Raw genomic sequence first — 25,740 nt, 5'->3', positions numbered from 1 at the left:
CAGCTGTCATGCAGGCATTGCGGAATCAGGGTGTAGAAGAGTGTTATGTGAAAATATTGGGAGATATTTGTAACGATTGCACAACTACCGTAGTGCTCCATAAAGTAAGATATATTTTTAATAAAGAAAGGTGTGAGGCAGGGACACACGAGCTCGCCAATGCTATTCACAGCCTGTTTACAGCAGGTATTCCGGGGCGTGAGATGGGAAGAGTTGAGGATAAGAGTTAATGGAGAGTACCTAAGTAATTTGCGATTCGCTGATGACATTGCCTTGCTAAGTCACTCTGGACATGAACTGCAAAGCATGATGAATGAATTAGACAGGCAGAGCAGAATGGTGGGGCTAAAAAATTAACATGCAGAAAACCAAAGTAATATTCAACAGTATAGCAAGAGAACAGTGATTCGCGATTTATGGAGCAGTGCTGGAAGTAGTAAGAGAATATGTCTATGTAGGGAAGGTAGTGACAGCTGATCCGGATCATGAGAGGGAAATAACTAGAAGAATAAGAATGGCGTGGAGCGCATGTGGCAGGTTCTCTCATATCATGAATGGTAGTTTACCAATATCCCTCAAGAGAAAAGTATACAACAGCTGTATCTTACCGGTATTCACCTATGGGGCAGAAATGTGGAGGCTAACAAAGAGTGTTCAGCTTATGTTAAACGCAGAGAGCTATGGAAAGCAAAATGATAGGTGTAACGTTAAGAGATCGGAAGCGGCGGAGTGGGTGAGAGAACAAACGCGGGTTAATGACATCCTAGTTGAAATCAAGAGGAAGAAGTGGGCTTGGGCAGGGCATGTAATGCGAAGGCAAGATAACCGCTGGTCCTTAAGGGTAACGGAGTGGATTCCAAGAGAAGGGAAACGTAGCAGGGGGCGGCAGAAAGCTAGGTGGGCGGAAGAGATTAAAAAGTTTGCGGGAATACGGTGGCCGCAGCTGGCAAAGTACAGTGTTTATTGGAGAGACATGGGGGAGGCCTTTGCCGTGCAGTGGGTATAGTCAGGCTGATGATGATGATGACTAATTTCTTCCTTAGTCCATGGCTCGTGCGTGACGCTGAACGACGTACAAAACGTTCGCGCATGTTTTTTTCCGCTAGACAATACATATATTATGACGTGCCGTCTTTGTTTTTTAATTATTATGTCAGTGTTTAGTCGCCCACTCAAAAGATGGCACCGCAGCACAAACCAGCCTGTTGTGAACAAACTGACTTCTATGCAAGCCGCGCCACCGTGCTACATCTACCTTGTTAGGCTTTCATGCGACAGTACTCTGCGCGTTCAATGAGGCTATTAGACTGCATGTATTTTTTTTTTTATTTTGAAAGCATGCAGCGCATATCCAGCTCCGCTGCAGCTGCAGGCACGAGTCCTGATGTGGAAACAGTGTTTCCTCTCAGGTGTCATACATTCTTTTTTTGTACCGCAGATAGGCTTCGAGTTGCGGCAGAATCAAAATGTCAGCCAGGTCAGCGAAGCGTCCCTTCATTGCGTTCCTCTTGCTTTGCTTGCTGTTCGGACTATCTACGGCGTCGGAACTGCTTTCGAATATTGCTGGGTCTCTGCGAGGCGCTCCAATAGTGAATCCACCGGTGGGGAAAATACGCGGTTCTCGGCGCATTGCTGCGGCAGGCATTGAAGTCTACTCTTTCACGGGCATTCCGTTCGCTCAACCTCCCACCGGTGATCTCCGATACAAGAAACCAAAGCCAGTTGTACCTTGGGGTGACAGTACATTTGATGGAACGAAGACGCCACCCTCATGTATGCAAGTCAACGTGTTTTATCCAAGACACATATTGTGGGTACCATACGGTAAGTGCATATTCTCGTTTACCGGGCTTCACCTGCCAATAAATGTAGTGATTCATGTTGCCTGGTAAAACTAAAGAACCAAAATTATGAGGAAGCGTCACCAGAACGATTGGCACTTAACATTCGACATAACGCGTAGTGTGATTGTGTTTAATGTTTAGCTTCTACAATGCAGGTTTAGGCGGGTTACCGTAACTGTATGTACTACCTGCAGATACTTGCTGTGTATTTGAATGCATAATTTTGCCCCATTACCATCCTTTTCACATCGTCAGTGCGCCGAACGCCACATCTCGGTAAAAAAAAGTTTTTAGGCTTCAGATTTAAAGGGGAAGGACGGGAAGAATAGTAAGTTAATAGAATCATCATAATATCATATAGCTTTTGAGCACAACATGACAACCAATGCGACATCACAGCAGCTAGTCTGTTGCTTTTGAGTTTTGTACTGCGTGATCTGTTGACGAAGAAATATTTTGTGATGAACACATTAAGTTATATATCTGATTTATATATAAAGTTATACCTGCGCAGTTGTATAGAAACAGAGCACCACAAAAACGAAGCATATAATCTCACTTCACAAAGCTCCAAAAGCTTTTCTGAAACTGAACGGATTAAATCATAGGATTATCCATTGCTCCCAAGAAGCAATCATGTGCATGACAATACATTTCTGAAAAGTTGAAAACGACAACTTGTCAAAGCTTATATATAGCAAAGTACAAGTGCTACGACGGGCGCTGTCTTTTTTCCTTTCTGATCAATATATTCAGTTTGTTGTTTCTTGACCTTCCACAGGGCCACAGGGCACACTTCCGACAATTGTGGTTTACATGTCAAAATGGCGGAGAGTCGCAATGGGAGCTCGAGAGCGGTGGCCCCTCTTTTAAGCCGCACTCTTGTTAGGGTTCTGAAGAAGCAAATGCGCGGCGCGTGCACCTACTCTCCCGACTACCGGCGACTTGCAAGTGTTCCGTATTTGACGATTTTCTCGATGTAAGGCGGCGTTGCATATTTGACGATATGGTGCTTTAAGGGAAGACAAATGCACTGTCTCAACGCATGCTGGAGTAGCTAGGAGGCAATACTGATTTGTATGTTTTAGCGCGATGAGATTAAGAAGTTTGCGGGGATACTGTGGCCGCAACTGGCAAAGGAGAGGGTTAATTGGAGATATATGGGAGCGGTCTTTGCCCTGCAGTGGGCGCAGTTAGGGTGATGATGATGATGATGATGAACATGATAGCGTTAATGGCCCGCTGTCCAGAAAATCCGGTGTAGGAGTTGTGAGGGAATAAACCCGAGCATGACTCTGCCAGGTTGTGCCCAGAGAGCAACATGGAAACAGGTGGGCCACTTGGTCACGTTAGCTTGCATCGTTGTGAAAAGCTGCCAGCGGATGGTGAGCAAACGGCCTACCTTGGATTGGTCGCTCAGAATGAGCAACGTGGGTCGCACAAGGCCCTTGCCTGGGAGCACCTGCCATCGCTGAGCAGTGGCGCATTGCTTAACCGCTTCACCACTGCTCCAAGAGGGGTATGAGGACTTCCAGGGATCCATGAATACATAATAGGAAATGACATTCTGCATATATGAGAATTAACTCAATACGTTATAGCGTCATACCCCTGAGGCCGAGCTTAAGCGTCCATACCCAATTTTTCGAAAGGTAACATGACGCTTTTATTTCGACTCCGAGTTCGCACATTATTCACCTTCACACTGAGATCATCCCTGAAAGAAAAATAACATGTAAAGGTGCAGAATGTGCCCAACAAATAATTAGTTTTTTTTGGTGGAAAACCTATTTGTCTGCCCTATGCCGCAACTCGTTGCTTTCGTGGATTTACGGAACGTTAACCCCCCCCCCCCCCCCCCCCCGGCACTCTCACAGGGCATTCTTTCATGCCGTCGCTCATGCTGTGCTTTACACGCATGCGCCCCTTGTGCGTGCGCTGGGATAATGACCCCTTACTAAAGTGACATTAAAAGAAATCCTAGCTGTGCGGCAGACCACATGGGCACAGTGCGCTATTCCTGGGTGCGTAATGGAGAAAAAATGACAGATGTGAAAAAGGACCGCTGCGACAATAACTTATGGCGCCCCCTTTTGAGTTTACAGACAACATCAGCGGCAATACAGTTGATTTGGGTCGTCACGGGGTTTACTCGGATCATCAGCGAGTGACGAGTTGATTATGGTCCTCCCCATCACGGGTGAGGTAAAATTTCGACGATGCTGGGTACAGACAGCTGTCCGAGGTTCCTCTTACATTACTTGAGGGATCCGGACTTTCGCAACCAATAGCCTCGCTTTAATACGGACGGAGATATGCAGTGAAAATGAGTCTGTACACAAGAAAAACGCATGGAGTAATTGGAAAAGAAGAAAAGCGCGAGGAAATGTTGTCCTGCTTTTATTGAAAGGAAGTATCTTTATATACAGCAATAGCGCAGCAACATCGGTCTAAGTTCGTAGAAGCGCATACCCACACAAACGTCAATGTAAATGTTGCCCTTGCCCCGGAATTATGTCTGAGCAATGCCGTCTGTTAGCCCGAAAGTTCGTTTACTCTATTTAGTGTCTATTTGAGCAGCGAATAATTTGAGAGCCATCATTAGAAGGAACCGAATACAAGATCCACAAGCGTCACATCCGGTGCTGTGCCAGCTGAGACCATAGTAGAGCTGTTCCCTTGTTCCACTCTTTTAAAAAATTAGGTCGTGAACGTTCACTCGCTCCACAGACGGTTATTCTCGCTTAGAAGCATGTTACAAGCCGAACATCCGCTCCCTAAGACGTGTCACATGCGGCTTTAATCTGGCGTAGCAGTAAGCTGCCTCTGGCGACATGCTATTTTTTTTGCACACTATATACTTGCGTGAAACATCAATTTCGTCGTGCTCCCAATGATTTTGTACGTATTTTGATTGTGCGGCTGGCAGTCTTTGTCGGTGTGTCGGTGCCATAGTTACTAAATAGGGTTCACGTGTCAAGGGGACCGTTTCGTGCAGGTTTCAAAGACGCAAGCATCGCATGCGCTTTATCGCGTATGTCCATCCAGATGTTAAAAGCACTGCAGTGTATGCGACATCCTGTCACTGAGTTTAATTGTGGAGCAAGTCCATTTACCGCAGGTACGAAGGGGACCGGTGTGGTAGTAAAAAGAATAAAACCAAGGCTATTCGTTCAGTCGCGTGTGATGTTAAAAAGTGCTTGCTCCAGAGCCCCAGATTGATGAATCCCGAATAGATGGCGTAACGTCCGATTCAGCGACAACTGTCGAGATATTTTCATTCGCAATGTGTTGCGGCAAAGTAGTTGAAAGCAATATACATATGTGCGTAGTTATAGAGCGGTCTTCTCCAACATGCATATCTATATAGTTAAAGACTAATCGCTTATTTTTTAAAAAAATATACACGCCTTTGGAGTAGTATTTGTCTGCCATGCTGTGCGCCCTGCCACCACCGCTGAGCCTCTCTTCGTGGGGTTCGTTTTGCAGCAGCCGACGCAGACAAAGCGTCCCAAAATCTTCCTCTCTATCCATACTCTGCATACTCCTTACAAATTTGAAGGGTTTATATGGCTATTCGACAGTGAAGCTCAGCTTCGGCAATGACCGGCAGCAGTGGTCCCGAAAATCCCAGATGACGTAAGCGTGGTATAAAAAATAAAATAGCTTGAGAAGGTGCAGGGAATTGAACCAAGTGCTCTAAGACTGCGAGGCGAGCACGCTACTCACAGACCACGAAAACGCTTTTTTTTTCTTTCATGGTATTTATTTACACGGTTTTGTACAGAAAGGATATATACAGGGTCTGTTCTGAAAGTAGTAGGACTGGTTTTTTCCTCGGCGAACGGGCGGACGAGGAGCGGTCTGCGCGTTCAGGATCGTTTAAGCGGGATATTGGGAATGCTGGGTAAAATCGCCACTCGGCTCTCGGCCGTTGAAGAAAGGAGGTCGCTTGTACTGTGAACCCCTATCGAAGCGCCTCGTCACGCAGAATCATGGAACGTTTACTAGATCAGCGATACGCGATAAAATTTTGCGTAAAACTTGGTAAAACGGGCAAAAGGACTCACGACATGATTAAGAATGCCTACGGTGATGCTGCCATGGGTAGATCAGATGCTTTTGAGTGGCGCAAGCTGTTCCGAGAAGGTAGAGAAAGAGTGGAAGATGACGACCTCTTAAGACGCCCTTCGACCAGCAAGACCAAAAAAATGTGTCGCGAGTGAAAAATTTACTAAACAGTCATCGTATGATGAGTGTCAAAATGATTGCGGATGACTTGAGCACTCCACAAACCCAAGTAATTGAGATTGTGACAGAAAACTTAGCCATGAGCAAAGTGTGCGCGAAGTTGGTGCGGCGAGTGTTTTCAGAGGAGCAGAAGGCGAACCGGAAAGCGATCTGCCAGGACCTTCTTCATCATGTGAATGAGGACCCCGATTTTTTGGACAATGTAGTGACTTGTGAAGAGACGTGGGTGTCTGAATACGACCCTGAGAGCAAGTGGCAGAGCTCAGAATGGCACACCGCTTCTTTCCCACGCCCCAAGAAAGCGCGAATGAGCAAATCCAAGCAAAGGCCGATGCTCATTTTTTTTTTAATCGACATGGAGTCATCCACAAAGAGTTCGTACCGCTCGGAAATACAGTTAATGCAGTTTTTTACGTGAAACTCCTCAAAATACTGCAAAAAAGCCATTGTTCATGTCCGCCCAGCCATCGCAAACACTTGGCGGCTGCATCATGAAAACGCGCCGAGCCACACAGCCTTCCGCGTAGTTGAGTATCTTGCCCAGCACAAGGGGGCAACGCTGCCTCAGCCACCCTACAGCCCCGACTTGGCCCCGTCAGACTTTTTTCTATTCCCGAGAATAAAATAGACGCTCAAGGGGAAGCATCACGGATCGGTAGAGGCGGTTCAACAGGCCCGTGACGAGGGAGCTAAGCAGCATTCCGGTCCAGGCGTTTCTGGAGGCGTACGAAAACTGGAAAACTCACTGGCAGCAGTGTGTAGATACGGAAGGGTGTTACTTTGAAAAATTCTAATCATTTGTACTACTCAAACGAATAAATGTTTTTTAAAAAAATGAGTGCTACTACTTTCAGAACAGACCCTGTATACATGTGCGTATGTGTACACACACACACACACACACACACACACACACACACACACACACACACACACACACACACACACACACACACACACACACACACACACACACACACACACACACACACACACACACACACACACACGCGCGCGCGCGCGCGCACGCACACACACACACACACGCACGCACGCACACACACGCACGCATGCACACGCACGCACACGCACACACGCGCACACACGCACACACGCGCACACACGCACGCAAACACACACACACACACACGCAAACACACACACACACACACGCACACGCACACGCACACACACACACACACGCGCGCGCGCACACACACACACGCACACACACACACACACACACACACACACACACACACACACAGCTATTTACAGAGCACCAAGGAAGGCGCTACGTGGCACGAACATAATAGTATTACATTATTTTCGATTATCAGATTATCAGCACGGTTTTCGCAAGGGAGTTTCTTGCGATACTCAATTAGCTGGCTTTATTAATGACTTACAATTATCACTTGACGCGGGCTTTCAGGTCGACGCAGTGTTTCTGGATTACTCAAAAGCTTTCGATCGGGTTCCTCATCAAAGACTTCTACTGAAACTAGCCCAGCTTAATATACACCCTAACGTGCTCGCTTGGATTGAGGACTTTCTATCATCTAGAACTCAGTTTACCTCCGTTAATAATTCTAACTCTTCCTCTGCTAATGTGACATCTGGGGTACCACAAGGAAGCGTGCTAGGGCCTTTGCTTTTTAGAATCTATATTAATGATTTACCTGCCTGTGTAACATCTAGAGTTCGCCTTTTCGCTGATGACTGCGTAATTTACCGTAACATTACTACAGACAGTGACCGCCAATCCCTAGAATCTGACCTGAACGCAGTAAGCTCTTGGTGCTCATCATGGTTAATGACATTAAACGTTTCTAAAACTAAACTAACATCTTTCACTCGCCGTACAGCTCGCATTCCCACATGGCATCACCATATCGACCTCACACTAGCATCTGCTAGCCGCTCACTTGGTTTTCTTAACGTAACCTCAGATACGCCCCTATACACGCTAAAAAACTTACTTATATAACTCTAATACGCCCTAAAATCGAATATGCTGCGGCCATTTGGGACCCTATTCAAGCCTACGTTATCACTAACATAGAATCCTTGCATGCAAAACCTTGCAGTTCGTTTCATATTTTCAGACTACTCACCCTTCACAAGCGTTTCAACATTAAAAAAACGTGCCGAACTGGAAGATTTGTCATATCGCCGTAAACTTGCTCGCTTGACCCTTTTCCAAAAACTTTATCGCCACACATCACTTCGCAGTGATTTGTTTCAGTCACCTGATGCTCTCTTTCCACGCCGTGGTCATTTTTTCAAAGTTAAACGCGTAAACTGTCATTCATCGTCTTATGCCAATTCATTCATTTCCCGTACTATCACTGAATGGAATAGTTTGCCATCAGTCATCGCCACAGAAACTGACAATAAAAAATTCCAAGAGCTTCTTCGCTGTGACGGAAATGTGCAAAAGTTTGCTGTTTTTGTTAGCGTTCATTTTTTCTTTGTGTGATGTCTTATGTTTTAATTAACGTTTTTTGTTACACTCACTTGTTAAAATGTATAGAGATTACTTATGATTGTACCCCCCCCCCCCCCCTATTTTATACACTCTTCTGGAGAGCCTTTAGGGGTAATTTGAATAAATAAATAAATAAAACATATTATAAATAAAAGGCCGTGAAAGATATACAGCGCATCAGGAGAGCAAACCAATCCGGTAAAAGTCCAATTCTTTGTAAATGTCCGTTACCTGCAGCAACATTTGGCTAAACTGAATTCTGGGCGAAACAACAGGTTCAACGTTGCGGTCTTGCATGCGCGTTTTCCAAAAGCTATGAACTCAAAATCAGAAGAGTCATGTCATAGCGGCTCGAGTCAGGTTAGGAAGCAACAAGGTAGTGCACACTGTAGGAGAAAACCTTTCTGTAGCGCCCTCCTAGAACAAAGATGCAACTAATATATACATTGCCTTACGACTGCATACTAATGAGTAGGGGTGCCTTCATAAAAGAAGTGAAAAATTAAAAAGAAAAGAGAAGTAAACAGGAACTAAAGCTTTCGTATTAAAGCACGCAAGTAGTCATAACACTTTCAGTACTAAGTGGATGAGTGGCGGGTCATACCTTTTATTCATTTTCTACACGCCGCGGTGGCTCAGTGGTTACGGCGCTCGGCTGCTGACCCCAAAGACGCGGGTTCGATACCGGCCGCGGCGGCTGAATTTCTTGAAGGCGTATTCTAGAGGCCCGTGTGCTGTGCGATGTCAGTGCACGTTAAAGAACCCCAGGTGGTCGAAATTTCCGGAGCCCTTCACTACGGCGTCTCTCATAGCCTCAGTCGCTTTGGGACGTTAAACCCCAATCAACCAACCAACCATTTTCTACAGCCACGAATACCTAGTCACGCGATGAAGCTATGGGACTGATTTTATTGGGAAGAATAAGGAAGATCTCGCAATAAAATCTGTCTTACGGCTTCGTGATCGCGTAGCCTGAATAAATCCCGAGATCCATCTGCCAACCACGACGCAGTAAACGTGTTAAGTGCCCTAGGTAATTTTACGGTAAAACCACTCCGGGTTTTTAGAGTGACAAGCATCGACCGGCTGCGCGGTCTTTTGCTCTCGCCATACCACACTCTTTCCAAAGTGACCCTTCTTTTTAAGGTAGGTACTATTCAGGTTGTTCTCCAGGCAACCGATCACCGACGGCGCATTCCTCTCCTCCCGTCATGCCATTGAACTTCCACGGTAACGCTCCTCTGCATCCTTAAAACGGTGGTCAACCTTCCAGTTGGTCCTGTGGCGGCCACTTTCTGGCTCTGCGTTCCTCAGCTGTCGCCATAGTCTTCCCTGGTAACCCTCCTTCTCCGTCTTTGAAGGCAACAACCCTTTACTTGGCTCCCACTCCAACTACCTTTCGGTTGCGCATTGGTCCGCTGTCGCCTTAACCACCCTCTTTCCACGCGAATCGCATTGCAGTCACATGTTCCTTCGCTCTTGCTACATCCTTCTCCTAGAGCTAAGCTTTGGTTGCGCATTCTTCCACTCTCGCTGTACCCTCCTCTCTGCTAGATCACCTTCCTCTCTCTCCTTCACCGTGGTTACCACCTTCTGGTTACCACCCTCTAGTAAGATTGCGGTAAATTGGTTGGTTGGTTTATGGGGTTTAACGTCCCAAAGCGACTAAGGCTATGAGAGACGCCGTAGTGAAGGGCTCCGGAAATTTCGACCACCTGGGGTTCTTTAACGTGCACTGACATTGCACAGTACACGGGCCTCTAGAATTTCTCCTCCAAAGAAATTCCAGCCGCCGCGGCCGGGATCGAACCCGCGTCTTTCGGGTCAGCAGCCGAGCACCATAACCGCTGAGCCACCGCGGCGGCGATTGCGGTAAATTCAGTCAACGGGATATTAACAGCTGCTGTCGCGAAATGCTGCAGTGAAATGTGAAACAGGCGATCGCACGATGGGGTGCGACAAATCGGCGTTAGCAGTACTGGTTGTAATTTCGCTTTTACGTTGATCGCTTTCCCATTGACTGTTTGAATAGCATTCCGCTTTCACTCTTTCATTCCAATGCTGTGTGATTATGTTCTGATAAGTGGTGGATTCGGAAAAATGTGCTTCTTGAATGTGGATTTTTGTTAGAGAGTGGGAGCTCGTAAGTGGCCGGCGCATTTTTACCGGCGGGTGTTGGGAGGTGCAGCCATCGGATTGTTTGCAAAGGGTGGAACCTTCACGCACACACGTACGCACGACCACACATGCACGAATGCGCGCACGCGCACATGCCCACACAGATCACGGCTTTTTCGTAGAATGTATGCGATGCAGCTGAATCCCTAGAATGAGAAATATAACATTTATCATCAGCTTGAATGCAGGCCTAGTGTCGGGAGTGCATGGTGATGTGCTGCTTGCCGTGAAAAGAAAAAAAAAGACGATTTTAAATATAGAAAACGGCATTATGGCGGTCTGGCAATGGAGTAAAAAAAATGAGAATAAATGCGTCAGTAAAATATATTTTCACAGGCAATGAACATCAAGCTCGACTGAAAGAAAAAGAAAGGTACTTCTCGTCATGCGAACGACTGGCGAAGGATAAAACTCGTGCAGGAAAATAACCACTCAACGCTATTTCAATAACAAACCAGCAAGCACCAAACAGCATCAACCTTTCACTTCTGTGAACTTCAAGAATTTTGTAGTCTAAATGCCTTCTAAAGAGACATTGGCAAGAATACCAGCGCTTCGTATTACCAATGCATTGGCAAAAGTGTGACGGAAGTCTAGTCAAAATTTAGGATTAAAAAGTAGGGCCACTAGTAACTTTGTCGTTGTTGCTATGAAAATGTGGGCAACTACCAAAGGCGTACGGCATCCTTGTTGCTAGGGGCCATTGTTGCTAAGGGCCTGAGTGCCCGAGTGTTTTCTCGGTGATGTCGGATAGGGGCTTTCGGCAGGGTGTGTTCGGCCTTGCGTGTCAAGTCTCTATGCCTCATGTCGCGACGTTTCGAACGCATGTAGGTTTGTTTTTAAATACGGCGAGTAGCTATTGATTTGATACTTTGCTCGAACAACTTGATGTGGTGGCGCGGAGCGATCTATGAATTGAAAAGAATCTCACGGTAATGTGGCACTACGGAGTCGTGCTTCAACAGGCGAAGGAGCGTTGATTGTTTAGAACAGAGGAGTTTTGGGGCTCGCAAAAGAGCACAGAAGCATGAAACCGCTCTCGGCGATGCTGAGCTGCATTTTGGAGGTATTACCGAGGAGGATGGTGCGCTGCGTAAAAACGTTCATCGCACCTGTGCGCCGGTCTGTGTGTAGATGTGTGTTTGCGGGGACGTAGATGTAGAAGTATTGCCATGAGCGGCGTGGTTTCGAGCTATTTCATTTAACGAAGCGCTTGAACAACGTATAACGTTGGTGAGGTTCCTGTTTGAAGTGCGCTCTGGGTGCTGGAATCGGTTCACAACGGCGCATATTTCATCCTAGCTGATCTTTCGCAGCCGATTTTTGCGTTGACATTTTAAACTACTGACGAGTGTCACATCTGATTAATTAAAAAGAAACAAATTGCCCCTTTTGCAATTCCGGGATGCTATTAGTGTGCAAGTTTTAGTTGACAAATAAATTTACTCCCACGTGCAGGTACGAAAATAATTAGTAAGCAACTCATGCATATACACCATTAAAAATGCCTTTAGTCGTACGGCTACACTGCAACAGAATTTTTTTAAATACGTGCTTCTTTTGCACCACATTTTAAACAAGACCATCAGGAAAACCTAAAATGAGGCCCTTCCAGCTTGTCAAGTGCATTTGTTTGCATAAAATCAGCAAGCACGATGTGCACATGCAACCTTTGCAGAACACAGCATCACTCGAAGCTTTGTGTAACAAGGGACGTCTTGTGATGCCACTAGTGAGTGCATATGGGATATTTGATTTATGCCTCTTCATCACATGGAGTGCACATCCAGCGCAGCTTATTGTTGTCCTAGTTCCAAGCATGGCCACCTATTTTCTGCTGGCTAATGTCTAAGCAGTGGGCGCAATATAATGCCGAAAGTCTGGGTTTTTGCGATACATTGGTTGTTTAATATTGTCACGCAGTGGTGAAATCGGCTGCACAGGGCAGTAATTTGCAGTTTCTAAGAATACTCGGAAGGTATAGATTGATTTCCCGCGGTAAAAAGACGAATTCAGATTCCTCTTCAATGCACCTTTAAGACTCATGAGCACCAGTGCACCTTTAAGACTTCATGAGCAGCCACTGAACACATATGGGCTGTATTGCGAGAGTAGGAGTAAGCCACTATAAACACTGCTACCCCACACTGAAAGAAGCACAAATGTTTTGGATAAGAAAGTGCTAAGTGTTAATGTTAAATGTTGGCTGTCATCTGCAGTTATTACGTGTCTGCAGCAAAGCATGTTCATAATGTGGCCTGCATGCATTACATAATTTGAAGACCAAAACTTGAGAAATTTCAGAGCAAACACATGATGTCCTGCTCCTAATGCAGTTTAAAAATCTAGATCATGTGTTTCATGCAAAGAGGACATAAATAGGCCTTAAAAGTAAATAGGCAATGTAAAATCATACTATGAAACCAAATGATCGTGCAGACTGTTAAACATGTACAGAAAAAAATGTTTCACAAAGCGTGTTTATATATGCATTACTCCACATGAAAATAGTGGAGGGGAAGGGGGCACATCCTGCGCTTTGACAGAATGAGTCTTGCTACCGCCTGCAAAAAGGGGATGCTGTGGTACTAGTGCATGAGGCAGAAATCAATGCCGTATGCACAGAAATGAAATAAATTAGCACTATAGCACACGTGCCTGGTTACATTCACTTCAATCGCTGAGAATGGTGCACAAGAAAAGCCGAATGCTCCTTCACTGGCCGTTCTGGCACAGATGCTACATAATTTCTCTGCTTAGCATAAGTTGCAAGTCTTATCTCAGCTATAGCATTCACGTTTCACCGCGAAACTGAGCGAAAGTGTTAAAGCCCCCCAAGGGGTGACATGAATTCGTGACAGATGTTCACTGCGGCATCTCTTCCAGCTACAACACAGCTTCAGAACATGAACTGCTAAAAAAAATAGAGTAATCATTACAATAACAGGTTACATATCCTCGCATCGACCAATTCATGCATGATCACAATATGTCATGGAAGAGAGTGGGCAGGTAGATGGGTTTCTTGTCAACACAAAGGGACCAAGGGAGGAGGTGTCCTCAGGGAGATTGCCAGTGTTTAGACAAGAGGACCTGTCTTCGCTCAGACGATGACAAGTCCTGTTGTCAAAACATAGGCAAGAGCCCTGAGGCTCCTTCCACCCTAGCTCACTTTGTGATGATCACACTCATGTCATGCTAGCTGAAAAGAATGTACAAGTGTTCTTTAAGCATTCTCTAGCACAACATGCAAATCAGACATGCAAACCTATGAAGAAAAGATTGCATTTGTAATCTAATAGCAGCATGTGTAAAATATATATAAGCTACCCATCTTCAGATTTCAGTGAAGAACCAGAATAATTTGAAGAAAAACAGATGACGAATTAATCTCAGAAAACTTACAATGGAATCAGCTTGAAGTGTGCAAAATACAAGTGTCATCATCATCATCATCATCTGCCTGACTACGCCCACTGCAGGGCAAGGGCCTCTGCCATGTCTCTCCAATTAACCCTGTCCTTTGCCAGTTGCGGCCACTGTATCCCCGCAAACTTCTTAATCTCATCCACCCACCTAACTTTCTGCCATACGGTGCGCAAAAACGGGTCTCTTGTGCCCCGAAAAAACAAGAAACGATTCACCAGCTGCCGAAGAAACAAATGGCGCAGTCCCAGCCCACCTTCCTGTACCCGTCTGAACAGGTTGGTCCGGCTGCAGCGCTCCCAGTCAGACGACCAGATGAAGACGGCGAAAATCCTGTGCAGCTATTGAATGCTTAACCGTGAACAGTGCAACACCAGCATGTCGTACCAGAGCCAGCTGATGAAGAACAGGTTGCAAACAGTGGCTCTGGCAAAAATTGACAAGGTCGTCCCTTTCCACTTATCCGCTCTCTCCCGTATCTCTTTGACCTGCACTGTCCAATACTGTTCGCTGTCACGGTACGCATCGAGCGGAACGCCCAAGTACTTACCTGGTGTCGTCGTCCAAGGCACACTGGCGAACCGTTCAGGCGTAGAGGCCCACCCGCCATGCCACAGCCCGAGGCACTTCGACCAGTTAACCCCGCTTCCGGTAGCTTGGCTGAAATCGCGTACACATTTAACTGCCTCGCTTATGCCTCCCTCGTCCACGGCAAACACTGCAATGACATCAGCGTACGCTAAGAGCTTAACTTCGGCTGCTTGCAAACCGAATCCGTTTATACTCCTGTTTTTCAGTATCTTCAAACAAAGGGTCTCCTCATAAATACAAAATAAAAGGGGGCTGAGGGGACAGCCCTGGCGCACCGAACGCTGCACGCTAATGGGGGCCCCCAGACTCTTGTTAACGATCAATCTCGTCGTGCATTTCCGGTACGCCAGGGCCACACCCTCGCGAATAACAGAGCCAACATTAATATGGCCCAATACGGCAAACAAAATTTCGTGGGCGACGCAGTCAAATACCTTATCTAAATCGATCTGGAGAATTGCCACCTGGCCACTAGTGTCATCACAGCATTCTAAGACACTGCGCGCAACGTGAATATTTGTAAAAATAGACCGCCCTTTAATCCCGCAGGTCTGATGCGGACCAACTAAGTAATGAATCACGGTCTGCAACCTTCGCGCCAGAACCTTCATGTAAATTTTGTACTCGACGTTCGTGAGTGCTATCGGCCGGTATGCTGTTACCAATCGTAATCTGTCTATGTCGTCCGTTTTGGGAATCAGCACAGTATGGGACGTACCATAGGATGGAGGCAGTGTTTTTATTTTAAAGGCTTCATTGAAGATAACCTTCAAGACCGAGGAAATTAGAAGTTTAAATTCTTTGCAGAATGCCGCGCTGAACCCGTCGGGTCCAGGCGACTTACCTGTGTTCAAACTGTCTATTGCTTGCTCAAATTCCCCTTGAGTTATCTCCTGCTCTAATCTTTCTTTCGTTTCGTCGTCCAAACGCGGCATCTCGGCTAGAAACGCCTCCTTAAATGTGACAGCATCTACCGGATGCGATGCGAAGAGCGCCTGGTAATGCTCCAAAAAAGCTGCTTTGATGTGGTCGATGTCCGTTTTTAAAAGCACCTCCCCATTCCATTTCGTTAATGTGATTTCTTTTGGCACGGGCCTTTTCTAAACCAAGCGCTCGTTTCGTTGGCGCTTCCCCTGCAGCCATGTCTTCTGCCCTTGCCCTCACCAATGCTCCCCGATAACGTTCTTCTTCGATAAGCTCTAGCTTTTGTTTGGTTTTTCTTATGTCTTCTATTCATTTACCAGGCGCTCGGCATTCCTGTTTTATCATCTTCTGAAGCAGTGCCTTTAGCTCCATTTCCTGTTTTTTTTCCTCATGACGAATACAGGTGGCTCTTTCTATGGCTTTTAATTTTAAAGTTTCTTTAGTGAGCTCCCACTGCTGCCATATCCTCATGTTGCTACTTGGTTCGATTTTTGCTATTTCTTCCCTCACAGCTCGGTTATAAAATTCGTCCTGAAGTAGCTTGTCGTTTAACTTACACATTTCCCACGAAAAACCATTCCCCTTCTTAACGATTCCTATGCAGCATTGAACCCAAGAGTGGTCAGAAAAAGAAACCGGCAGTTCTACATAACTATTGCATTTAGGTACAGTATCCGCGGATGCATAAATGCGGTCTAGCCGTGCGTGACTTGAGCCCTCCAATCGTGTGTACTTTACAGCACGCGCTCCTTCAAGACACTCGGCCACATCTTCGAGGTTGCAGTTAACAATCATTCGTAACAACACTTGAGTGCTCTTATCTCGGAAACTTCGGACGCTTGACCTGTCGCGCGCACTAAGGACACAGTTGTAATCGCCCATAACAATGAGCTGTCTGTCCGTGCGAAGCCGTTCTTCGACACTTCCAAAAAACGCGGCTCGGCCATCAACCGCATTAGGTGCGTACAGGCAAACAATGCGCCAGTCAGTGTTGCACAGCGAAAAATCTATCGACACGTATCGACCCGACAAGCACGAATGATGACCGTGTACCACTAGCCCCGGCAACTTCTTAACAAACAGAATACAACCAGCAGATGTGCCCACCGCATAGCTAACAACAGCAAAATATCTAGACGTGAAACGTCGCACCATGCTACCGGTCTCTTCCTCACCGTCTACTTTAGTCTCCTGCATTGCCACTATATCAATATCTTGCTCCGTTATCAGTCGGTACAGCTGGCTTTGTTTTCTTTTACCTGCCAGGCCTCTGACGTTTAGGGTGGCGACTTGAAACGGAGTCGCAGAAGCCATTTTAACTTAGGAAGAAGAGTCCGAAAGCATGGTGCTTACCTCCCGCGCCTAGCATGCCGCTAGACGATGCCGTCGCCGCCGGTGTCATCCGGCGCGAGCACGCGCTCCTGGTCAGGAGGCGCCTTGTCGCCGCCACACTTCTCAGCCGGAACCTTTGGCCGCGGCCGCAGACTGGCCAGTCGTGCTTGCGGCGTCTTTGCAGGCGGTTCCTCGACGCTGGGCTCAGCTGCCTTTTTTCCCCGTCGGCCTTGGTCTCGGCGTGCGGACGCTTAGCAGGGGTAGTGACGCCGGTGTTCATGCGGACGTGGGCCTTCTCGTCGTGGTTATCGCTGGCCGCCTTTGTTCCCCCGTCCACGTGCGCTGGCGGGCTTGCTCCAACTTCGGGCGTCTCCACAGGCGTCGAAGATGGGTCTGTAGTCGGCGACCCGCTCTCCTGTGCGCCAGCAGCGTCGGTGTTTCTGCTCGAAACAGCAGGCTCAACCCCCGCCGTTTTGCCCGTGTCGTCGATGCCGCTGGCTGCTTCCTCCGCTTCGACGACGTCCATGAGCTCTGCGGAGTCGCTCGCCGCAACACGCCCGGTAGCCGACGCGTAGGTGCGCACGCAGTCAGCCTCGGAGTGTCCATAGCGTCGGCACTTCGAGCACCTGGCACATTGCAATCACGGCGCACGTGCCCCGTGCCGCCGCAGCGCAGGCACTGCATCGGCCGCCCGGGCACCACCACTAGAGCCAACTCGCCAGCGATACGAACCTGGTGGGGCAGGTCGTCCACCTTCATGCCAGGCTTCATCTTTAGCAGCACGGTCCTCGTGGTGGACCCGTTCTCCTTCATGCCGGCGACGCGCCAACGCTCCCGGGTGACCTCGGTCACGTTGCCGAACACCGCGAAAGCTGTCCAGATGTCCTCGTCGGCGACGCCGTGTAGCACCCAGTGCAGGCGCAGCTTCACTTGGTGGTCTTCTGGGTCGAAGACGGTGCAGCGGCGTCCCTTGACTTCCAGCTCCTTCATGGCGGCCAGTTTCTTTGCGGCGTCGGCGCTGCTAAAGGTCACCGCCCACACGTGGTTTATCTGGTACGCCTCCAACGCCACGACGTCGGGGAGCGCACCAACGTTTGCGAGGGCGTCTCTGAAGTCTTCGATCCGGTAGGGTCGCACACGCACGTTACCGTGGAGAAAAACCGTGTTTAAAACAGCACGTCCGGTGGGCAGGGTAGGCAGAACGATCTCGTAGTCCTTATCAGCGTCGCTGGAAAACCTGTTTCCGCGGCCGGCAACGGCCGCTATCGCCGCTCCGTGGAAGCTCATGATTCTGCGACCGTCCGCTATCGCGTCTCCGCCATGCCAGCTCGATGGTTTGGAGTGAACAAACGTGCGTCCAGTGAATACGGCGTCTTCGCTCACTCCCATCCTCCTCCCTTCTCTTGCGGCGAGGTTTAGGTGTCCACCAAGATATCAGAGACAGATAAATTTCCTTTCCTCAAAAACCAATTTACCGACGAGCGAGGCGTAGAACCGAATGGGCGATGGCGTTCTATGGACTGCCTGGCAGCGTTGCAAGACGCTGTCGTAGCCGTTGCTCTAGAGGTGGCGGAGGGCTAAAGAACCGGGCGGTCACTAACAATACTTACGGACTCTCAAACAGCCTGCCGAAATTACATGAATGGCAGGATAGGTCGTCACGCGCTCCGTATACTCCTCGCAGCGAGTGACAGAATTAAAAACCGGGAAGAACAAAACGACAAGACCCTACACAAAATTGTGTGGGTACCGGGGCACACGGGGGTTGCAGGGAACCGAGGATACTAGAGGATACAGGAACGATACGAGGAACCGAGGAGCTCGAGGATACATTACTTTCCGAGCTTCCGACGAGACCGCGGAACTCGCGCCAGCACCCAGGGAATACTCGGCCATACTACAAAACTATAGAGGCAGAAGAATGCGATATCCCCCACCGCACAAATCTCTCAGCAGAGAGGAAGCTGTCACTTGGAGACAATTACAAACAGGCTCTTTCCCAAACCTACATATACTAAACAAAATGCACCCTACGATATACACGAACAAATGTCCCTGGTGCGACGAAAAACCTACACTATACCACATCACATGGGCCTGCCAAAACATAGACGTGGTCCCCAAAATACAAAACCCGAGTGCGGAGCAGTGGGAGACTCTGCTGTCCAGCGACCGCTGCGAAGACCAACAAGGTCTGGTACAGCGAGCTCAACGGGCGGCAGTGGCCAGCGGAGCCCTGGACTGAGGGCAACCGACCACTGATTAGAGGCGGACGACTTCGACAGAGAAGGGGTAGAACCAAGGGGGTAGAACCTGGTTCCTGGGGGTAGAACCAAGATGTCTCTGAAGAAGCCCCCAAACCGCAGGAAAAACCATTAGTGTAAATAAAGTTTTCCCTTCCTTCCTTCCTTCCTTCCTTCCTTCCTTCCTTCCTTCCTTCCTTCCTTCCTTCCTTCCTTCCTTCCTTCCTTCCTTCCTTCCTTCCTTCCTTCCTTCCACTCTTAGAGGTGAAGCTTACATCTTAACCACACATTAGTGACCGCACTTTAGGTGAAAAAAGTGACCTCCTGAATTTTGACGGGTGTCCACCGAGATATGTGAGACAGTTACTGCATAATTTCCGTTCCTCAAATACAATTTTAATTTTCTTCATTACGGTTCCTCGTTGTCTTTCTTCTTTCACTCCCACTTCCTCCCTTTGTCTACGGTGCGGTTCAGGTGTCCACCGAGATGACAGAGAATTACTGCGCCATTTCCTTTCCTCAAAAAGCGTTGTGTTCAAAGGGCAAGGCATCGCGCCTAACGGGTGGTGGCGTTCCGTGGACTCCCTGGCAGCGCTACAACACGCTGTCCCGTTCCACTCCTAAAGGCGAAGCTTAAGCGTCATTAATTAGCAGTTGATTAATATTCAGGTAATAATCAGTAATTAACCATTAATTAGTGAGTTGTCATCACTTAGTAATTAGTACTCAATTATATGTGACGCCACCAGTGCCACAGAGGTAGTCAAAGTGGTGCGGAAAACGCTTTCGCCTCTACGCACTTTAGACAGTCAAAGTGCCCCCTGTATTTTTTTCGATAAATTTATTGAGCAGAATTTGGCGGAATCATGCTCACGTAGTTTCTCTTTCTGGTAATGAGAAGTGTCCTAGTTGACTAGACAACGTCCTAATTCTAATTTTTGGTCGCATTTCGTTCTCAGAGGTAAGAAGAGATGACTTTACGGTTAACAGTGGTGCTCACAGCGAAATGAATCGATCCTTACGATTGTGACAATGGTATGCCAATGGCGTGAGACATCACTGTGACAATAGCGCCAGGACTAATTGCAGTAACTACAATCCTCCTTCTTAAAAGGTGTAATAAAGAACGGCGCGTACTGACCAGACTATTTGTTGAAAGCAAAAAAGGAAATAAGGAAAGTGTTGAGTTCAGAACTTTTGCTACTTCTGTGACTGCTCAATCAGCATTCAGAAAAATTATATTTCCGTGGTTAGTGAAAGCGACATTTTGTCTCCTGAGGCAATACACTTTCTTCCTTCCTGCCGCGGTGGCTCAGTGGTTACGGCGCTCGGCTGCTGACCCGAAAGACGCGGGCTCGATCCCGGCCGCGGCGGCCGAATTTCGATGAAGGCGAAATTCTAGAGGCCCGTGTACTGCACAATGTCAGTGCACGTTAAAGAACCTCAGGCGGTAAAAATTTCCGGAGCCCCTCACTACGGCGTCCTTCATAGCCTGATTTGGTTTGGGACGTTAAACTCCAATAAACCAAACCAATAAACAATTTTTTTCCTAAATTATCTCTCGTATCTGCCTTCGGCTGGAATCAACTTTCGGCAGCCCGTAAATGTAGGTCTGCCCGCAATTACGGCGCGCATCTTTCCTCGGGAGGCTTGATGATAAGCCGATTCATGCAGCTGGTTTTTTATTCTTTTATTAGTACTAGTTATATCCGCAAAATATTTATGCTGGAGAAAATACAGGTGTGGACCTGAGCAAAATGCCTTGGAAACCGTTACTTTTTGTTTCCTGTGTGTTTAGAAGAATTTTAGTGGATTGTGTTTGGTTAATACTTGAATGTAATAGAAGGCCGTCATTTCTTCTTCCAGGTCTACCAAAAAGTGAAGACTGTCTGTACCTGAACGTATGGACTCCGACGCTGAACCCGTCATCGCGGCTTCCAGTCATGGCTTGGCTCCATGGCGGCGAGTTTCAAGTTGGATCAGCTGCCATGCACTTAGATGACGGAGCCAATCTGTGTGCTCTTGGAAAAGTAGTGGTTGTCACCATTGCCTACAGGTGCTTTTTTGTACCGTAGTTACAAGTCGTTGCATAGTGCAGCTTTGCATGAGCGGAGAGAAGCAAGGCCATTTATTTTCGCTAAAGTTTGAAGAGCATGCTTGAAGTTCAGCAGGTAATGTCTCCCAATAAAAAGACAGCAGACAGTTTCAGGATAAAAAAAATGGCGCAAGGGTAATAATGGTCAATATTTTATACCATGTAATTATCAGAAATCCCCCAATTCAATTATTCATTGCCATTCGCCTCAGCGCGTTCCTACTGGCACAGGTCTCTTCTCAAGCTGTAAGAAATAGGCTAGATAGATGTGAACAAGTTAGTAATCGATAGTACGCAAGCTTCCTTGAGACAGATATATGATGAAAAAAAAAAACTGGAGCAGAATTTCGAATTTTCACATAAGGTGGTTGAAGAGGCATCCATACAACGCCTTAGTGTGTTATCAGCGCAAAATAAATTTCGATGCTGATTTCGAAGTTTTTGGCCAGCCTAACTTTCAAGACCCTACCTCCGGTGAGCTGCGCTGATGTAGCGCACACATCAAGAAACAAAGAGATGATGCACACTTCAATAAAGGCTCAAGCTTCGCTTTAGACGAACTTCTATTTGGGCTAGATGGTTCATTGTACTCGAAAATGGAAAAACAGTAGCGCCGAAAAACACACACACACAGCTCAAGAACGACGTAGGACAAGCGCTCAATCCTACATCCTACATCGCTTGTCCTACGCCGTTCTTGAGCTGTGTGTGTGTGTTTTTCCATTTCAGAGCTTAGCATTAGCGGTGCCTAAAATTTCCGACCTTCATATTTCAGCTTCCGGCATGTATTGATATTGTGAATCACCTTAAGTCTTGGTACTCCGCTGATACATCATCATCTTAGCGCCATCGTCATCTTAGCGTCATCTTAGCGCCAACATTCACCCATATCACACACGGCACACAGAACACTGGGAAGTTCCCTCATCACGAACAAACTATGGAATGCAAATGTTGTGTAATGTAATTCCAAGACTGTTAAATAATCTTAATAAAGGCTATGTAATGCATGAACTTATTAGAAACCTTGACATCTTGTACAGTTGATTTTATTTATGGTATATGAATTCTTATGAATGCAGTTGATATGTGTATGTGTATGTGAAAGTGGTGTGTATTATGTCGACATTTTTTTTACACGGAAATGGAAAATTGCCACTCTATGGTGTGTGAAATTTACATGTTATTAGAGTATCTATGGAGTTGTCATCTCTTTTTATAATAATTGTTATCTAATTACTCTAATGGCTTTACAAAATATGTAATTCCTTATGTTTCGGGCATGTACTGTGTCTGCCCTTGTCCATATGTAATAGGGGGTGCGAGCTTGTCAAGCTGCCCGTAAAGCAGCTTTTTTCTCTCGCCCCCTCATGTCCTTTCAGTACATGAAATAAATAAAATGAAATGAAAGAGAAACTTTGGCAGGGGGGGGGGGTACTTTGTCACAGGCCGAGGACAACGATTGCGAATGCCACAGATTGAAGGCGGGCAGTGAAGCCTAAGACAATCTATCTCTCCCCAGCACCGCGGCGCTAGGTTGTTTTAATGTATTATTTAAGTACATGCTTGCCTTAACAATTTGCTACCGAAAAGCATTGGTCCTACATCGCTCAATGGGTGTTTTGCCGCAAAACGTTTCATGTTGATTCTAGTATGAACTGCTACGTACAGCCTTGCGCCGTCACACTAGTTTGGGTTTTGGAGGGCAAATGTTTATGAACATTTTTCTATTGGCAATTTTCACTCAACATTTCAAATTGACAATGTGTTTATGCTTTACCCTAACGTTCAGGCTACAGTCGTATGGTTTCCTGTATGACGGGACAGAAGACGCTCCCGGAAACCAGGGTCTTCACGACTCAAGGTTGGCACTCCAGTGGATACAAGACAACATTGTTGCCTTCGGCGGTGACCCAGCCGAAGTGACGTTAGTCGGATGGAGCGCTGGTGCTCTTGCCACAGGTTTCCACCTCTTATCACCAGGAAGCAAAAATTTGTTTAAGCGAGCGATCATGCAGAGCGGGCCAGCAACAAAAAAAGATCGGTCGAGAGAGCCATCGCTGATGCTCGGATACACAAATGACTTTGCTGAGATTTTTGGTTGCAGTAATGGTAGCGGAGACACCAACATGTCGTCAGCGTCGGTAGCGTGCCTTAGAAATATAAACGCCAGTTTAATCTCCGCAGTTGAACAAACTTTTGTTGACGAAGGCAATGGCCTGTTTGAACCAATTTTCGGAGATGAGTTCCTGCCCGTGAACCCCAGTGAAGCTACATTTCCGGGTGACAAAGACGTTATAATTGGATACGTTGGTAATGAAGGAAGCATCATGCTCTACAAGGCTTTCAGAGACACATTCTCTCAAATCCTACCTAGTAGAAGAATTAACAAGGTAGAAATGATCCACTTTCTGGGGACCTTTTACTCGGATCTGTCTCTCACCGACTTAATCCACCTCCAGCAGACCTATATGGGGAAGATAGGAGAAAATGATTACAAAGGATTGAGACAAGCACTGGTTGATATCAAGGGCGATGAACATGTTGTCTGCGCGACCTTCCAAACAGCAGAAAGATTGGCCGACGCCGCAACATCAGCTGGCGGCGGCCATAGCGTCTACGTCTACGAGATGAATTACGTGCCAGCCTGCAACAAAAGACGAGATTGGTTTGGTATGACGCACGGAGACGACATACCTTTCTTATTCGGGAGAGCCTTTGACTTTGACGGGGGATGTATAAAGGATATTCCATTCAGCAGGGCCGTCATCGAGTTATGGAGCAGCTTCGCTAAAGGCAGGTGAGCCATGAGGTGTTGGGTTCCGTCTCTCAGTTTTGTAGCCGTCTTGATAATGTAGATCTCAAGTCCGCAGAACATTTGCAAATACTCACGGCTCGTCAAACACGAACGCTTCGATACGCGCGTTATTCTGCAGATAATGTGGCACGTTTACAAACAGTGAATAAGTTTATTTTTTACCAAAGATGTGCTCGTTTGTCAGTGCTGCAGCAGACAGCGTTCTTTACAATAATAAAAGTGATTGCTTGCGGGCACATAATCTGTAATCTGAGGTCAGCATCAAATAGTATTTTATCGAGAACGATTATTATAGGAAAGAATATACATCCCAGATAATTGTGAATGCTACATCTGATCAAGTATTTCAGGGCGAGCAATGAGATAGGCAATATTCTTGATTGTATACTTTGAACGAAGAAGTTAGCAGCAGGAAAGCGTGATTTCTCTCCTTAAGAAAAAGAAGAACTTCGTTATCTCTAATTCGATCAGATGTGTACTCTCGTTTCGCTTCTTATATGCGGCAGAATATATAATGTAGAAAGTATGCACTGTGCTTATGCAACAGGAGTGATCATATTTGCCACAAAATGCGTGTTGGGCATCTCTTTTGAAACTCTTCTCTTTCGATTCTCTATTACAGATCACCAATAGGTCCGAATGGTACGAAGTGGCCTATATTTTCGCCAAACTTCACGTCAGTTCTCAACATCACGTCGCGAAACTCTGCAGTTTCAACTGTGAAGATGGACCCTCGATGCAGCGTACTTAAAGAGCTCGGGCTTTACTAAATTGCAAGGATGCTGTTCTATGAAGCATTGAGCCCTAAGATCTCGCGTTGCTGATGAAACTGAGCGATAGTAATAAATTGTTGTTCGTTTATATGCTGTCTCATCTAAAATCTGCTTCATGAACCTTGCGTTTAACTACAAAAGATGGCTGCCATTCATGATATGACTGAACTGAAGAGGATTGTTGGATGAATAAAGGTAAGTTATTAGAGAGTTTTAGAATAGGATCGGGGCAAATAAGGTGACCCTATCCGCATGCGCTTATCGTCAAGAGAACGGGTTCATGTTTTCTATCTACCGAATAGGGTCGTGGATGGTCGCCTTCCCTTGCTCGGAGGCAGCGCCATGACGGCGGCAAAGAGAAGCTTTCAGAACAAATCAGTTACTATATATGCTGTATTTTTTCATTGTGCAAATAAAACTACGCGCAGACTGTTGTAGTTACCAATTTCTACTTAGAAAATATAAAAAAAAAGTTATTCAAATATTTTTTTTATATAATGGGCACATATTCAATCCGAGCCAAGGCTATCCACACCGCAAATTGCCACCGCTGACAGCCGATTGCCTCCGTGAGCGTTCCTTGCTTTTTTTTTTGTGCCTAAGTTGTGCGCTCGCTTTGGGGATAGCTGTTAAAGAGATGCGTTTCACTTTTTTTATTGTTTGCACTTGCAGCGCCATCTCGGTCGGCACCCGCAGTGGTAACTCTAACAAATGTATTTATTTTCAGTTTTGTTTACGTCCGCGCGAATAAAATATACTGCGTAAATAAGAAAA

The 25,740-nt window shown here is 46.6% G+C and overlaps 1 protein-coding gene across 1 annotated transcript; it reads left to right on the top strand.

The window, feature by feature from the left end:
* Nucleotides 1–1,466: 1,466 nt before the first annotated feature.
* LOC149328660 (acetylcholinesterase-1-like) lies at nucleotides 1,467–24,963 on the top strand. Its single transcript, XM_089559054.1, has 4 exons — nucleotides 1,467–1,824; nucleotides 21,147–21,336; nucleotides 23,168–24,175; nucleotides 24,816–24,963. The coding sequence occupies exons 1-4, from the start codon at nucleotides 1,467–1,469 to the stop codon at nucleotides 24,961–24,963; spliced, it is 1,704 nt and encodes a 567-aa protein (XP_089415180.1).
* The last annotated feature ends 777 nt before the right edge of the window (nucleotides 24,964–25,740 follow it).

Source organism: Amblyomma mixtum, chromosome 9, assembly GCF_055824585.1.
Source record: "Amblyomma mixtum isolate Tamu chromosome 9, ASM5582458v1, whole genome shotgun sequence".
NCBI lineage: Eukaryota > Metazoa > Arthropoda > Arachnida > Ixodida > Ixodidae > Amblyomma > Amblyomma mixtum.
This window is presented reverse-complemented; position numbering and strand designations above follow the sequence as displayed.